At 37.4% G+C, this 16675-nt stretch overlaps 1 protein-coding gene across 1 annotated transcript in view; it reads left to right on the top strand.

Annotated features, from left to right (window-relative positions):
* Positions 1-16675, top strand: part of ZNF711 (zinc finger protein 711) — a 107206-nt gene that overhangs the window by 70691 nt on the left and 19840 nt on the right. The window contains exons 12-13 of the mRNA XM_044682812.1: positions 2793-2898; positions 14783-15313. Coding sequence (XP_044538747.1) covers positions 2793-2898; positions 14783-15313 — 637 coding nt within the window. The remainder of the gene's footprint in view (positions 1-2792; positions 2899-14782; positions 15314-16675) is intronic.

Raw genomic sequence — 16675 nt, forward strand, 5'->3', positions numbered from 1 at the left:
GGGGAGGGGAGAAGAGGAACCGGGGGCGGGGGCGGAGGCGGAGGCTGGCCCGCGTGGGGTGAGCGGAGGCGGCATTAGAGATGGGCGGGAGAGAGGGCGGGGAGCAAAGCGAAGGGGAGGGGTGTACGTGTGCTAGTGCTTGTGCTTGTGCTTGTGCTTGGTCCTGGGCGCGCTCTCCCACATTCTCCGAGTCCTGTTCTTAGTGGCCGCTGCTGAGCTGAGGTGAATTAGGAATAAACAAAGGGACACGTGGCATGCTTTCTGCCCCGGAGCAAACTTGAATTTTGTCTTGGTGGGGGGAAAGGGACTGTTCGGGAATCTGGGCTATTGGAAAAACTCTGAATTCGAACCCCAGCCTGCCGGGGTTTTGTATCTCTCTCGGTTTCTGTCTCTCTCCCTCTCCCGCCTTCTTTTAGATTTGGCGCCCCCCCCCCCTCCTTTCTTGGCTGTGTGGAGAAGTGGAGTGTCTGAGGGGAGGCTCTGCTCTACCTATTTGGGGCCCCTTAGAAGCCAAAAAGAAGCCTTTACTTGGTGTTTTGGTTCCGTGAGATGAACTAATGAGAGAATCCCACGGGAAGCCCTTTCCAACGATTAAACATATTACGATTCTCACACTTGATTTCTTGTTAATGAACTTAGTATTTCCCGTTCCAAAAAAGTCTTCCAGTTTATGTAGTTACCCTAATATTTACACTGGGCTTTTGGCAAGGATAAAGTTTATCTTCGGTTCCCTTTTTTATTTATAAAGATAACATATTAATATGGCTCAGAAATGTCTCAGTAAGACTTTGCTTTAATTATGGATCAGGTGGTTAAGTCCTAAGTGAATCTGGCAAGATATTTTTGTTGGAATAGATGAGTGTGTCTGTGGAAAACTTCCATTGCTCAAAACTGAGATTTAAAATACTTAGGCCTCCCTCCACAGCACCCCTTACCAAAGTTGGCAGTTTAGAGTTTATTGAAACGGGCAAGAATTTTGGGTTTTCAAGTATAAAGATGAACGTTTTCTTATAATGCCTGATGACTGATGTTTTACAAAAAAAATAACTATGCAATTTACTGTTGAATTAACAAAAATTTACCCCTCTAAACTACTGTACAATGCTTATCAGAACATTTTTTGAAGGTAGTTATCCAAAGTTTGATCACTTTTACAAATAAAAGAAATTAAGGTCTAGATTTTTTATTATAATAATGTGTTCCTTTGAATACTTAAGTAATGAACAAAGCAGCAGTTGTGCTATTCTGATGCAGAAGTGTTGTTTTTTTAAATAGCATCCAACTACATTTTAATTTATGGGGATCCACATTTGTTTTATTCTGACAATGGTGACTTTTGAACTGTCCTCTCAATTTTCATTTTGCATGGCTGGAAACAAGAATATTATATTTGAAGAAGGGCTATTGAGGAGGGACTGTTAATAGAACTTGTGATTTTAGTTTCTTGTGTGTAGTCATTTTTTACTGGTCTGTTCACTTTCTGTTGCTCTACTATGTGTATAACTCATAAGGTGTTATTTATAGGGATTACTAAGGAGCCTCTTGAGAGTTTCCCCTGTTTTAATAAATTGGAAAACAGATACCAATTCCATTTGGCTATGATAGATTTTTAAAACATTTTTGTAATCTCTTGTTCTGTCGAGTATAGTTCATTCTAATTGAGGACATGTACTAAGAATAAGATAAAATCCTCATTAAGTTTTTCTTAGGTGATTACTTAAACTTTTACAAAGAAAGGGGGAATTAGTCAAAATAAGAGAGTAATTGTTGTACATGAGTATTGTTTTCATTTTGAAATAGTGGATTATGAGCATAGTATATGTGTATATATATTTTTAATTAGATTGAATAACTAATAGCTGCTTTTGTGACTAGGTGTTTAATATATCCTTAATAGCTAATGTGAAATCAGTTCTAGACTTTCAAGTAGAAACAGCTAAAGCAAAATAACCACGTCCTAAGTGTTTGTGATATAGCTAGTAACATTCTTAAATATAGGAAAGCAGTTTCATGAGACTTCAAACTTTGTGAGAAGAGAAGAATTGGTGGAATTAAATCGGAAGTGTTACTGGTTCCCAGAACCCAAGGAGGCTAGAATAGCTCTGGGACCAAATCGAAGGATCTTAAACATGGTCCTGTAATAGGGAGAAGGTAAAGTACAGTGAATGAAGGTTAGAAGTCCTCACTGACTCTCAGAGTCCCAAGGAGGTTTTTGTAAAAATTATCCTAGGGAACCATTTTCCTTTCTTCTGTTGTAACCAATTTCTGGTACTTATTCAGAGGTCTCTGAGGAGTGACTCCAGAAAAGCACACTGGAGATTAATCCTTGAACTTGTCCCTATACATTTATTTCCCAATAGCCATGGAGCATATTTCTTTATAGTTAAGTAAAATATCTGGAACCTAGACTTGATCTTCAGCTGTGTGATGGCTATTTTGGCTATTGATAAGACTAGTTTGGATCTGGAGGAAGGGGGATAGATGGAGTTTACTTAATACTACACCTCTCACAATTTGTTCTTTGGGAATTCTTTATGTGCTGGGATTTAAATCAAATTTTTCACCAAAACTCAAATGCTGGAAAATTAAGGTTCCTTCTTGTTATGAAATGATTTGCCATCATATTTCCTTCTCATTTTTTAGGAAGTTGCCACACAGCATCTCATTTAATTATTTTGCACTCTGTGATTTGCACACTTGGTTAAGACACTTGTAAATTGACATTTTTTTATCCACTACACTAACTAGTGTGATATTTGCATGTATTTAAAATATTCTGTTTAATTTTACAGATATTTGCGAATGAACTTAGTCCCAGTATGGATCCAGGTGGTGGAAGTCTTGGATTGCAGCCACAGGAATCCAAAGGGCCCCATACTGTAACAATGCAGGATTTGGGTAAAACATTTTCATTTTTTAAAAATTACTTATTAAATATAAATTTGAAGTGTTGCTTTGAGCAGTGGTTCTTTCTCTAATCCACATGCACTATTTTTAAGCAGAGCTAGTCTTTGTTTTGCTAAAGTGTCTTTTCCTGTGTTTGTGTGTGCTGGGTCTTTGGGAAATTTCTAAGAATATTGTGCTGTATATTTGCTTAGAAAGTGAAATGTTAAACTGAATCATTAACTGCTTAATGAGGTCACATTTTTGAGGTTTATGTTATGTGCTTGCATAGGTAAAATGCTTGATGAATTGCTTTTCTCAAATACTCTTAAGAAGGTGTATTGTTTAAAAAAGTTGGAGGGAGGGTGATTGCTTCCATCAGTGATTGCTGAGAAATGGTTTCTGTGTGGTAATCTGTAACTCTGGCTGCTGTATTCTTTGAAGTTTTCTTCCCATGTGAAATGCTAGGAAATATGAGGGAAATCAATCTTTCACTTATTTCCTTGGTAAGAATTCAATTCACCAAGCATTTATTGAATGATTTCTGTGTGCTGGACACCTTTTAACAGACTCTTTAAGCCATGGTCATTTCAATGTGAACTTTCGCAAAAGTTGCCATAGGTTTTCAGGAAAGAAAAAAAGAGTTGTGGTCTTAGAAGATGCAGTTCAAATCTCATCTATGAATCAGTTTGTGACTTTTGGGCAAGTCATTTACTTTGAGCCTTAATTTCTTCATCTGTAGAATGAGGATGACAGTGCTTGTGTTACTTTTCTTTTGAGGCTTTTTGAGGAATGTGCTTTTTAAAGGGAAAAATATATAAAAGTCTATGGTTGTGTAATAGAATTTTTTAAATTCGTAATATTCAAAATCAGCAGAAGAGCCATGTTGCACTTGTAAGAATTCTGAATAAGTAGAAGCAAGAGAATTGGAATATCAAGCGGGGAGGGGGGGGGGGACGACCTTAAAGGTGACCTCATTCAACTTCATTTTACAAATGAGGAATCAGACCCAGAGAACAGAAATGACTTGCCCAAGGTCACTTGAGTAGTGAGCAGTAGAACCAGGTTTTGTACTAAGATCCTTCAGCTTCAAGTTCTACTCCCTTTCTTCTTATATCAGCTACTTTTTGGTGTTCCTCAGTTTTACAGGGAAGCAGATCTCAATTAGGGAAAGTGATGTGGAACTTGGGGGTAAAGGCAAGGAGGGATTATGGGGCTAGACAGAGACTCAAGGTGAGATGGGATGGCACAATCTAGTAAGCAGGAGAACTGTGAGGGAAGTTGAGGAGGCTCAATTGAAGTTGGATCTAAATTTGAGTATGAGAAACCATTTAAAGACAGTGAAACTTAGGGAAGCCCTTGCTCTACAAGGAGAAGGCCTGACCTCTTCCTGCTAGAGATTACTGATCCTTTGAACAAGAGATTGATAGTAGGGTTGGACATAGAAGAGTGAATAGAAATGAAGAGAACATAACTGAATAGTAGGCTTGGAGAATAATGGGAAACAGCTCCTAAAAGGAGAGAATTGTGGAACCCGAGTTGACGAAGCGAGTTATGGAGACTGGGATGGGTGTGGGAGTGGCGAATAAGCAGGGGTTAGGTCCTAGAGCAGGGGTTGGCAACGTATGGCTCTTTCTGCAGGAGCCATAAAGTCCATTTTTTTTCAGGCGCTGTTACAGGAGCTGCACTGTGAGCACTGCACGGCTCTCACGGAATGACATTTTAAAAAATGTGGCGTTTATGGCTCTCAAGGCCAAAAAGGTTGCCGACCCCTGGCCTAGAGTATCAATAAGACATTGGTGTAATTAGGATAGAGCACTGGACTTGGAGTCAGGAAAACCTAGGTTCAAGGTACTACTTGTTATTGTGATCCTATTAAGTCATTTAATGACTTTGGAACTCATTTTCTTCATCTGTAAAATGGGATGTGGGATGGCCTTTAAGTCCCTTTTGGCTATGAATTTATGAGCCTGAGTTATGGAGGACTTGATGCTAAATAGAAAAATGATGGAAAAAAAGCCATCATAGGTGGTATTTGCATGCCTGTCAGAGACTTGAACTGGTAGTTTTTAAAACTCTTTGTGTCAGGAAATGAATTCGTCAGGACATTCTCACCCTGCATTTTCTCACCTTGTCAGTGTAGCAGAGTAAAGAATAAAATAAATTAATATTATGGTTCCTCAAATGCTTCTAAAGACCACTTCCCAGCTTGTGTCTAGAACCCTGGCAGAGAATTTCCATGTGCTTAAATTGTTTATTGATTGATTTAATATAATCTTTTCACTTGACTGTAGAACTTAACTCTACTTGGTGATTACACTATGTAGATTTTTCCTTGTAGGGACAAAAATTCCAATATTGGTGATGATTTTTTCAGAGTTCAATTTAACCATCCTTTTATATCCTCTTTCACCATCTTCAGGTTTAATCCCTGTAAAAAATATAGTTATTTCTTTCCTTTTGGCTGCCAAAGAAGTAAAACTTTTATCTTGACATATTTTCATGGCACTATAAATAGTCCTGAGTATTGAAAGTCACAACAACTCTGAATTTGGCCTAGAGTTTCTAGATTTCCCAATGGTATTTTCATAGTATCACTTAAAGTAAAATTAGAGTTGTAGAGAATATGGTAAATTCTAAAAACTTCTCTTGATATGTATATATTAGAGTTTTGTTTTTGTTATTTATAGCTTGGATTATGGATCCTAAATATCACCAGTAAATGAGTCCTATGTTTAGTTGTAGGAAGGCTATTTTCTGTTAATTTTCCAATTAAACTTGAAGTGGCTACTATTTACTCGTAGGTGAGGTGATTTTGAGGAGACAGTATTAAATAAAACAGCTTTCAATTTATACTAAATTCTTTGCTCTCAGGGGATAGGGGCAGTGTGTTTTTAGAGTCCTCTTAATGTACCTAGCTTAGTATATAGTTAAGTGCCCTTTTTTGTTGTTGGGGAAAGACTGATGGTGAAAGAATGTTTAGTTAGCTGAAGCTCTAATAGAGATTGTGTGGAGCCCAAAATAAGATTTTTATCTTTGGGAATAGTTGATATTAGAATTTTTAACCCTGCCATAAAAATAAACAATAAATCTGCAGTATGTAAGAAAATATGAAAAGATTTATATAAGATTATGCAGTGTGAAACGAACAACCTGAACTGTTTTCTTACTGAACAACTATATATGAGGCAAAAGAAAGAGAGCCCACAGATGATTCATTTTTTTTTCCCAGAACTAGAGGGCATCAGAATAAGAGCATCTCATTTCTTTGTTAATTATTCTTTTTCTTCTGCCTTGTTATAGGCTAGGGTGCTTGGGTAAGATTTTTCAAATGTATATTTAATTGTTAGTGGTTTATTATATTCATTGTTGTTATTCTTTAAATTTAGTCCTTCTAGTTTTTTCCTAGGCTTTCTCTGAAAAAAAAATTTTCCATTGTATTACTTTTTTAAAAAACCTTACTGTAAAGATTGTTTGCTGATTTGTTTTCTCTTGGTTCCTGGTCAGTAACTTGGAGTTAAGTTTCATTTGCATTGGTAATGTTTAGTTCCTTTCTAATATGCTTCAGCATTTTATATTGTTTTAAATTCCATTTATAAATTTTGATTAAAGAGCAGTTAGACTGACAAGGAGCAAAGAGGCAATTTTCATTTGTCTATTTTTTGTATATAGGGCAAATAAAAGAGTGAGACAGTTAAGGAAAGGAATCTTACAGCATGTAGAAGCCAGTTCTGGATAATCATGGATTATCTCCAATTGTTTCCTGTTAGCTGACTATGTTTGATTAAATTCAGAGGCATTCCTCATTAATGTGCAATAAGGAAAGTTTTGCTCTAAAATGAATTTTTGTAAAGTTAATTTGATTTTCCCATTGATTGCTAGTATATATTTGATGTGCTATGCTGGGAAGAGTTGTCCCTTAGAAATTAAAAACAGATCACAGTAGACCTTTTAAAAATATTTTTATAGATATTTAAAGAAAAAAGGATTATCTTTCTGCAAATGTTAGCAATAATATTCAACATTAGCGGTAACGTGTACTCAGAATTCTGGAACTTTAAAAAATAGTTCTTTATGAGATGCTCTGGTAGTATTTTCTCTCTCTTTTGTTTCTACAATAGAGGTTGCAGTTTTAAAAATCTACAACCTTTCTTAACATTTGTAATTTTAAGCTGTGAGATATAAGTACAACTTGCACTGTCTGGATCTACATGTGCCAATTTCTATCCAAATAGCCCTGTGGAATCCCATCTTCAATTTAGTAGGCTTTTTTTTTTAATTTAAAAAAAACCCTTACTTTCTGTCTTAGAATTGGTTCTAAGGCAGAAGAGTGGTAAGGGCTAGGCAGTGGGGGTGAAGTGACTTGCCTGGCGTCACATAGCTAGAAGTGTCAGAAGGTCAAATTAGAACCCAGGACTTCCTGTCTCTAAGCCTAGCTCTCAGTCAACAGGCATTTATTAGGAGCCTGCAAAAGCAATAGAAAAAGCAGTTGTGGTCTTCTGGGAGCATACACTGTATTAGGAAAAAAGCTAGCTTACATCATCCTTGTCTTTGGAGAGTCCCAGCCCTTGCAGGAGAGAGTGGGAGAGACTACTGCTTTGTAAACCACTGTGGCTTGATGTCCAGGCCTTTCGTTGCATTTTAGGTTTCACAAAAGAGATTGGAGGGGTGGACCAGCATGTGCAACTTTGTCAGGCTAAATGGTCTTGGATAGGTGGGAGTAAGATTGTGATAATAATAACTGATGTGTTTCTAGTGCTTTGAAGTTTGCAAAGCACTTTACATACACTGTCTCATATGATCTTCATAACCCTGCTTAGATGTGGATGCTGAAAATGTTGATCCCTATTTTATACTTGACACAGGCTTAGAGAGGTAAGTGACTTGCCCACAGTCACACAAGCTTGGAAGCAGGATTTGAGTCCAGGTCTTCCTGACTCCAAGTCCAACATTCTCTCCACTATGCCTTGCTGCCTCTTGATCAATGTGGTTGTGCTATAATCTAATTTGCACTTTACCCATATTAAAGTTATCTTGTTAAGACTGTCTAGACTGTTTTTTTTCACATTGATAGCAAGGAACCAACCTCAGTGGTAGAAAAATTCCGTCCCCATAGTAAACTCCTTTGAAGTCAACTGCAGTACGGTAGAGATCTTAGAAATCTAGTCCAGCCTTAAACCCAGTGCCGGAAATCTCCATTATAGCATTGCATACTTGACAAAAGCTCATCCAGCTCCAGCTTGAACACTTTCATTGACAGGAAACTTATTATCACATGAGGCAGCCCATTTTCTTTATTGGACAGGTCTACATGTTAAAGTTCTTAAGTTGAGCACAAGTCCTAGGGACAGGCTCACCACCAGAGTCTAGAGAACTGGATAAATCATCTCTCTTTTTTCCATCCAAGATGCAGTGAACTCGAGTTTCAGTTCTCCCTTTCTGAATTTCATTAGCATTTACAGTCCCAACACACACAATTGTTCCCAGAGCATAATATTCTTTCATTATTTAGTTCTGCCCCAGACACTTTGCTCTCATCTCTACAGTCCCAGTCTTTACTTCTGCCCTCCTTGTTCTCCAAAGAGGACTTTCCTTTCCACTTTCCACTCTAGGACTGTGGTGGTGAACTTAGGGTACGTGTGCCAGAGGGGCACTCAGAGCCCTCTCTGTGGGCATGCCCTCCATTGCTCCAGCACAGAGTTCACCAGAATTCATTAATAGAAAGCCAGAGGGATGTGGGGCTGAGCTGCTCCCCTCCCCCTCTCTATGCACACATGAAGACAATCACCCACCCCTCTAAAAGGTTCACCACCATTGCTCTAGGATATATAAATTTAGCTGCCTTAACCAACCTTGGCTCCAGCTCAAAACCCCTCTTCATACATCCACTTTCCTCCCTCCTTGGACAGTAGGATTAAAAGTTTCCTTAATCTGAAGGGCCTTATCATTGAGGTGACCATGGATTCTTAGAGACTATATCAGCAGAACTTAAGATAGAATGGCTTTGATTACAGTCTGATGATGGACCATATCTGTCTGAGGAACAGCCTTAGATTGGTGAGGCATTTGACACCTTAAAAATCATCTGCTGTGGGAAGGAGTGTAGTGGCAATCTACATCAGTGGAAGGAACATAGTGAAGAAATCATGAAGGAGTGTAGTGGCAATCTACATCAGTGGAAGGAACATAGTGAAGAAATCATAGATCCTGAAAATGGGAGCAGAGAACCCTAGAGTTGGCACCAAATCCTGAAATTCTGGGCTTGAGGGGCACTAGTAGAGATTGAAGGTGTGGTTAAAATATGAAGTGTGTTCTGGGGGATAGAGGGGAAGTATTTCTGTCTAGAGGTATATGAATATGCTACAAAAAATTGTAATTTCATTTGTATGAGGAAATCTCTTCCTGATTCTAATCAATCATTTCTTGAGCCCTAGGGAGTTTCCTGAGACTCTTAGGGTCACATAGTTAAAGTCAGAGAAGGGAGTGAAGCCAAAGCCTTTCTGACTCTAAGCTCAGGACTTCACATCTTATCTCCTAGGAGGGATAGCTTTAAACAAATTTGTAAAGATATGCTTTTTTGTAATAAACAATGTAAGTGTGCCCTCAGAGCTCAGCATGACAAAGTCCTTAGAGTCCATCACATAAGACTCCTGAATCCATTGTGTCTTTGGAACCTAAGTAACTTAAGCTTCCTTGGATAAGATCTGAAACATATCTATGTAATACCAGGTTCCAGTCCCTAGTAATGAGCAAATGGCACATCTAATCAGGTCTAATCATGTGTTTCAGAGGCAGCCCAGTTTAGTGGATAGAGTCCTGGGCCCAGAGTCACACTTGTGACACTATCTTTGTGAACTATGTAAGTTAATTAACCTCTTTGTACCTATCTTAAGCAATTCCTTAGGGTTTATCAACAAAACTGTTGGGAAATGGCCTGGAGTGTACTTTGTACATATATTTAGTTTCAGTTGCTCAAACTACATATTAGCATTCAAAATGAGGCCTAATTCTTATGACTACCTAAGCGAACTCCTTGAGTTTTCTTGCCCTTTATAGAATGGTAATCCCACTTGTTAGACTCTCAAGTTTTCTCTAGAAAACAACTGAGTGTTTTCACCTGAGTGAAAAGAACCCCGTTTACTTAGTCTCTTAAGTGATCCAGTTGTTGGGTAGGCATGAGGAGTCCACTTTTGCTCAGCCAGTGATTGCCTGTCTGTGACTTAATTTTAGCTGGAGGAAAAGCATTCTTAATCTTTTTTGGGGTCTTGGACTTCTTTGGTAGACTGGTGAATTAAATGCAGAAAATAAAGTACATGAGATTACAAAGGAAGCTAGTTATGTAGAAATACAGTTGTCAAAAATATTTTAAAAGCAAGTTCATAGACTCCAGGTTAAGAACCACTGTTCCAGGAGAATTCCAAGGGATCTAGTTACGTGAACCAGGGTATTGGAGTCAGCTCTGAGCTATACCTGTGTATACTCAAATAGATTTGGGAACTGTAGGTTCAACCTAGTCATCCGAAATTACTAGGTGAGATCCAGTACCCTAACCCTCATTTCTGGCAGACATCTAAAGAAATGAAACTAACCTCCAGGAGCATGAGGAAGGAGAGACCTTAACCCCTTAAAGGAGGGTAACTAAGCAATTTTGACACATAACTTATAAGAGAAGAAAAATTAAGACAATGGAAAGAACCTGCCTTTGTGCCTAATTTAATGTATAGATTTAATTTGTTTTATAATAGATGTGTTTCTAAAAAGTTGAGGAATGCGGTCAGTTGGATTTGGAAGTGGGATTTTCTTGATTTCCAACTGATTTTCTTCATTTTTTTTCTCTTAACATTTTAGCTTGACTTTTTTCTGCTTCCATAGCCTGGCATGGTCTACAAACAAACACTTAAAACATTGGGAGTTCTTACACCTCTGACCCTTTGGCAGTTTTATACTCAGCAAGCCCCTTAATTGCTCAGTGCCTCAGGCTAAGCCTGAAAGTTCGTGTGAAGTTTAGTGGCCTACCCTGGTGGAGGGAGTTTTCTTGCCCTGATAATATGCTGGTCTTAAGTGTGAGTTCTCTAGAATTACACTGCAGAAATTCTGGTGTTTCCATGAGATTCTCTTTAATTTTTTAACCTTTATGGCTCTTTCTCAGATCCTTTTTGATCTCTGTAGCTTTTGACCATCATCACTGACTTCCTTCAGTTTTCTTTTCTGGCTCATCATTCTCTCACCCAAGGTGTTCCTGAGAACTTTCTCCTGGGCCCTCTTTTATTCTCATCTCTCCATACCATCTATGTTTTCAATTCCCATAAATCATTATCTCTATGTAGGTAATTTCTAAATACTAGTTGCCCTAGTAGGTTAATTTTTTTTACTCAATCAGATGTATCATGATTTAAATTTGTTGTTGTTTTTTTAATGTGGAAGAGGAGTGTCTTGATCATTTTTTTTTGTTTCTTAAAGTACAAAGGCTGCAGCAGTGCCTAAAAGAGAGGGAGCCTTGAGGGCCTTTGAATCAAGAAGAACTAGGGTTTAAGTGTTGCCCCTTAGTCTTACTAGTTGCATAAGCTTGTGCTCACTAAATCTCTTAACACCAGGCATCTCTAAATTGTAGATGAATTATAGAGAATGGATGGAGAGAGGGAGTTGCTGCATTGATGAAATCTAGTCCCAACCCTACCCCCAAATTTGCTAGGCACTGGTGGGCCCTGGGGATACAAAAAACCTTTTACTAAGGGAATAATTAGCAAGTGAAAAGAAGTATTTCAAACTTGTTTGGTTTTGTGCTTCTGCCCCTTTCCTCTTAAGACTCTTTGACCTTTCTGTGTTAGGATGAGTAGTTGGAGATTTTAGGTGTGGGGTATTTGGAAGGAGAAAAGGAGAATCAAAGTAACAAACTGTTTAGTAGAAAAAGCACTGGATAAGATTCTCTTAATTGTTAGACCCTGATGGCATTTTCTCAGTCTTCATCTTTCTTGATCTCTGTAGCTTTTGACCATCATTATTGACCATTCCTTTAATCTTCTCCCATGGCTCTCATCATTCTCTCACTCAGGGTGTTCCCCAGAACTCTCTCCTGGGCCCTCTTTTATTCTTATTTCTCCATACCTCCTATCTTTGTTTTCCACTCTCATAGGTTGTTATCTCTCTGCAGGTAATTTCTAAACCTATATATTTATATTAGTTGCCCTTGTGGTTGGTGAAAGAGGCATCTCCTCTGGGGTTTCCCATAGGCGTCTCAAATTCAACCTGCCAAAAACTTAACTCATTATCTTTTTTTCAAAACTTTTCTTCCTAACTAACCCCCTTAGAAAAATAATCATTGTCCTTGCAGTCATTCTCAACTCCTTTTTTCTCCCTCACTACTATAGTTCCAGTCTTTTGTCCATTGCTTCCCCACAACACTTCAAGCACCAATCCTTTCTCTACATTCACATAGCCATTACCTGAGTTCAAGGACCTCATCCCTTCTGTCCTAGACTATTGCAGTAACTTCCTGATTGATTCTTTGCTGCTTGTCCCTCCCCTCAAATCTATCTCCTTCATAGCTATGAAAATAATCCTTTTGAAGCTCAAGTCTCACTTGGTCACTCCCCCTCCTCCCCCAAGAATCTTCCCTATTGCCTCTGGGATAAAATATAAACCTTTGGTTTGCATTAAAAACCCTTCACAGTTTGATTCCTGCTTCCTTTGCATACTATATTCTAGCTAAACTGGTGTTCCCCATGCTTGGCCTTCTATCTCCTATTCCCATGTCTTTGCACAAATCATCCCCCATGGATGGAACACAGGCACTATTCTTATTATTTCCTAAGATCCTTGTGAGTGTTAAATAAGATAGCATGTAAAAGCAAGAATTACACAATTAAAAGGTCCAAGAAGAGTTTACCTTTTTCCAAACTGCCTTCATTTTTTTGTGGTTTTGCCTAATTTCAAAGTGCTTTTTTCCCCTCTCTGAATTTTCAGAGGTTTATTCAAAAGAAAAAAATCTAAAATCAACTTTTTTAGACCAGAGAGCTCAAGAAATGAAATGCTTTCAACTTCTGGGTCCAACAAGTCTTATATGTTAAAGACTTTCATATGTATGATTAATGTCGTTTTTAAGATTAAATTACTCTCCCCTTTGTTGTAATAGGATTTGCTATAATAGGATTTTACTTAGATATAATAATCATACCTCACCACTAAAGTCCTCATTTGATTCCTCTCTATGGCAAGGAGGTGCCCCTGGGTTCTCAAAGGTATTATGAGAACATAAACTCTAGCAGTTCCTACCAAGCTCAGCCTCCAGTGACTGTTGTTTGAGTACCAGTCTAGCTAAAGCTTGGAAAGGCTCCAGATTGACCCCAGCAACTTTAGATGATCTACTAAGTCTTAGAATTGAGATCTGCATCTTTATATAAATGGAGGAAAGTACTTAAACTGATGAAAGTGCCAGCTTTATGAGGAAGAGGGGCATTTTTCATGTTATTTGAAAGACAAATAATTAAAAATCTCATTAATGTAGACTCACTAATGGTGAAATGTCTGTGTAATCCTTATTGTTGGTTTCTTCTAGAAATGTATAAAAACACTAAAGTCCCACAGGAGCACTAGTATTTTGGAACAGTCTACTATTTGGAAGAAGGGGCTAGAAACTGAAAGGAGATTTGGGAGTTAGGTGTTCAAAGTGCCATTGGTAGCCACTAGCCACTTTCTAACTTGTTAAATTAAACAGTGAGTTACCATTTTGGTCTGAACCTGGGCCATACTTCCTCCTTTCTTCATTTTCTTCCCTCAATCTGGCTTGTATATAACCTGAGTATGGCCTTTAATTTGTATTATTTTTTAGTGTATACTTCTATATATTTTTTTCCTTTTAAAGAACATTTTAGAAGGGTGTCCTATAGTTGGGCCAATATGATAGTGATAGTGAAAATTGCTCACGACAGTGCTCAATAAGTTACTTTTTGTTATGGAGAATGACTCCTATGGGAAGGGATTGGAGAAAACATTTAATGTACTATATTTTTCATTGTGAAAAAAATTTGTAACTAGATAAGCAGGGCAGTATTTCTCCCCTCACCCCCACCCTCAGGTACCTCATGGACATATCTTTGTTATACCAAACACTTTGTTATTGGATGCTTGTATTTACATAGAATATTAATACTAAAAAGCTGTGTTGACTATGGTGCTTGTAAAACCCAAGTCTTTTAAAATAAAAGCTCATTAATATTGATCCACTAATTCATAATTAACATGGAAGAATCGCTAGGCCCAAAAGGTAAAAAGACATCTTTTATTTCTTACTCATTACCATCAAGGTCAGACTTAAAGTTTTCAAGTTCAAAGTATTTCCTCTGAATTTTTTGTGAGTATTATTCAAAACGGAAGGCTTTAAAATAAGTTGTGGGTTTTTTGGTAACCAGGGGCTGGAGAAATGAAAGATGCCTTTAATTTCTGGGTCCAATAATTCCTATATGTTAAAGTACTTCATATTTAGGATACGTAATTCTAGAAAGTAGACCTATTGTAAATAGTATTTTCTTCATCAAATTGCTGCATTTTGTTTATTAGCACTCATGTCTTCATTTATACTACTATGTTTGGGAAATAATGTAATTACATTTTTAGAAAATATTTTAATTCAGCCATCACTGACTATTGCTGCTCCTTGTCTACCCCCCTTGCCAATTCCAAGTTAGTGAGATTTTATTTTAGTTATTGTCAGTAACTTCTTTTTAAGGGCAGAAACTTTATGCTTAACCAATTCAAGTTAAAGTTTTTTGGTTTTGGTTTGGCTTGGTTTTGGTTTTTGGTTTTGGTTTTTGGTTTTTTGCATTTTCTGTCATTTGTTAGATTAAGTATAGTACCTATAATTGAGTAAATAACCTTTTTTTCATTCACAATTGTTTGATAGCGTCTGGAATGGCTGGTACTGCGCGTATCGACGGAGACCATATTTTTGTATCAGTTCCTGAAGCTCTATTAGTTTCTGATGTTGTCACGGATGATGGGATAAATCTTGATCATGGCCTTGCATCTGAAGTTGCCCAGGGGCCTGATATCGTCACAGAAAATGATTTTGTAACAGAAGGTGTGTTTGTTCCTGAATCTGTTCTGGAAGCTGATATTGCCATTGAAGAAATTTTAGGTATTAGTGATCACATTTTGACTTCTGACCTAATAACAGAAACTGTTAGATTACCTAACCAGATTTTTGTGGCTGATCTTGTTACTGGTCCTGAAGGACATTTGGAACATGTGGGCCAGGATTCTGTGTCAGGAGCTGATTCTCCCACAATAGTATCAGAGGAAGTTCTTGTAACCAGTTCAGATACAGAAGCTGTGATTCAAGCAGCCAGTACTCTTCCTGGTTCTACAGTTGCTATAAAAACGGAAGATGATGATGATGGCAAGAGCACTTCTGAAGACTACTTAATGATATCTTGTAAGTGAAATCAAAGGTAGATAAGTGCCTGGGAGATTATCAAACTAGAAGGGGGGGCCTGCATACAGACAAAATCATGGTAGAAACATTTTTGGAAAAAAAAAAACCAATTCATTGTAAAGTTGCATTTTCGTGAGATGCTTTTGGATTTGCTCAGAGTAGGATTTCTTTTTTGTTTTTGAAAAAAAAAAACCAATTCATTGTAAAGTTGCATTTTCGTGAGATGCTTTTGGATTTGCTCAGAGTAGGATTTCTTTTTTCCCCATTTTTCTCATGTTTGAACCTGGAGAATTTCTCAGTTATGTGTCTATCTTAGAGAACAGAAAAAACTGCAGGCATGGAAGGGTTATATAAGAAAATTGTGATGGTAGAAATACATATACATGTATATATATGTATGTATGTTTATATATATAGTCCAAGACAGCAGGAAGAAAGTATTGTTTTTTTCTTCTCAGCCACAAATTTCTCTTTAGTACTGTCACATACAGAGGTTGTGAATTCAGTTTCATTTAGGGACTTATGTATGTATTATCTGCTATTTCAGGGTAACAGTACAGATTTCATACATTCTCATTTCTTTCCATAAAGACTTTAGACCATATTCTAAACTTAAACATTGGACCTCGCTCTCCCTGTATATATCTAGATTGGCTTATGTCAAGTGTCTTGATGTGTTTGATTAAAAAAAAAAGACACTGGTTACTAAAGTATCCCCCTATTCTGAAATCTTCTTTACCTCTTATTGGGGTGACAATATAAAGATGTTTTCTTAAGCGATGGATTATTTCTGAGCCACCAAGAGTACTGAGCCTTGGGAAACAAAGGTCAACTGATAAGAGTTTGAACCAGAAGTAGTTTGTCACTAGTGGAGTGTGGCAAGCCATTGGACCAGTTTTGTGGGCTTTTGGGTTGCTGATTAGAAAGCTTTTGAGTACAATATTTTAAAATGCATTTTGGGGAATGTGTTAAATGTGTACGGATCATGTATAGATTGTTTTAAGTGACTTTAATCAGTAAGAATAAGTAGCATATTTTGTAAATGCAACTCTTAGTCTAGCATATTCTGAGTTTTGTCATTTTTTTCAACCAAGATATTTAGGAGAGGGAATTTTTATATATTTACAAGGTGTTCAAAGAGCACACTTCAGTGGCTGAGCTTTTTAATTATATTTGTGCAAATGGGGTGTGAATTTTTTTGAACCAATTATTTATCTTCAACTCTCAAGCATTGTCTTTTTGAATGTGTTGTTAGAATCTAACAAGCTTTATAATGAGGTGTAGTTTCTATGCCTAAGTACAGCATAACTTTAAATGGACACTAGTTTGGTGCCAAAAAAGTAAAAAGTAAAAATAAATACC

The sequence above is a fragment of the Gracilinanus agilis genome, chromosome X (genome assembly GCF_016433145.1).
Source record: "Gracilinanus agilis isolate LMUSP501 chromosome X, AgileGrace, whole genome shotgun sequence".
Lineage (NCBI taxonomy): Eukaryota > Metazoa > Chordata > Mammalia > Didelphimorphia > Didelphidae > Gracilinanus > Gracilinanus agilis.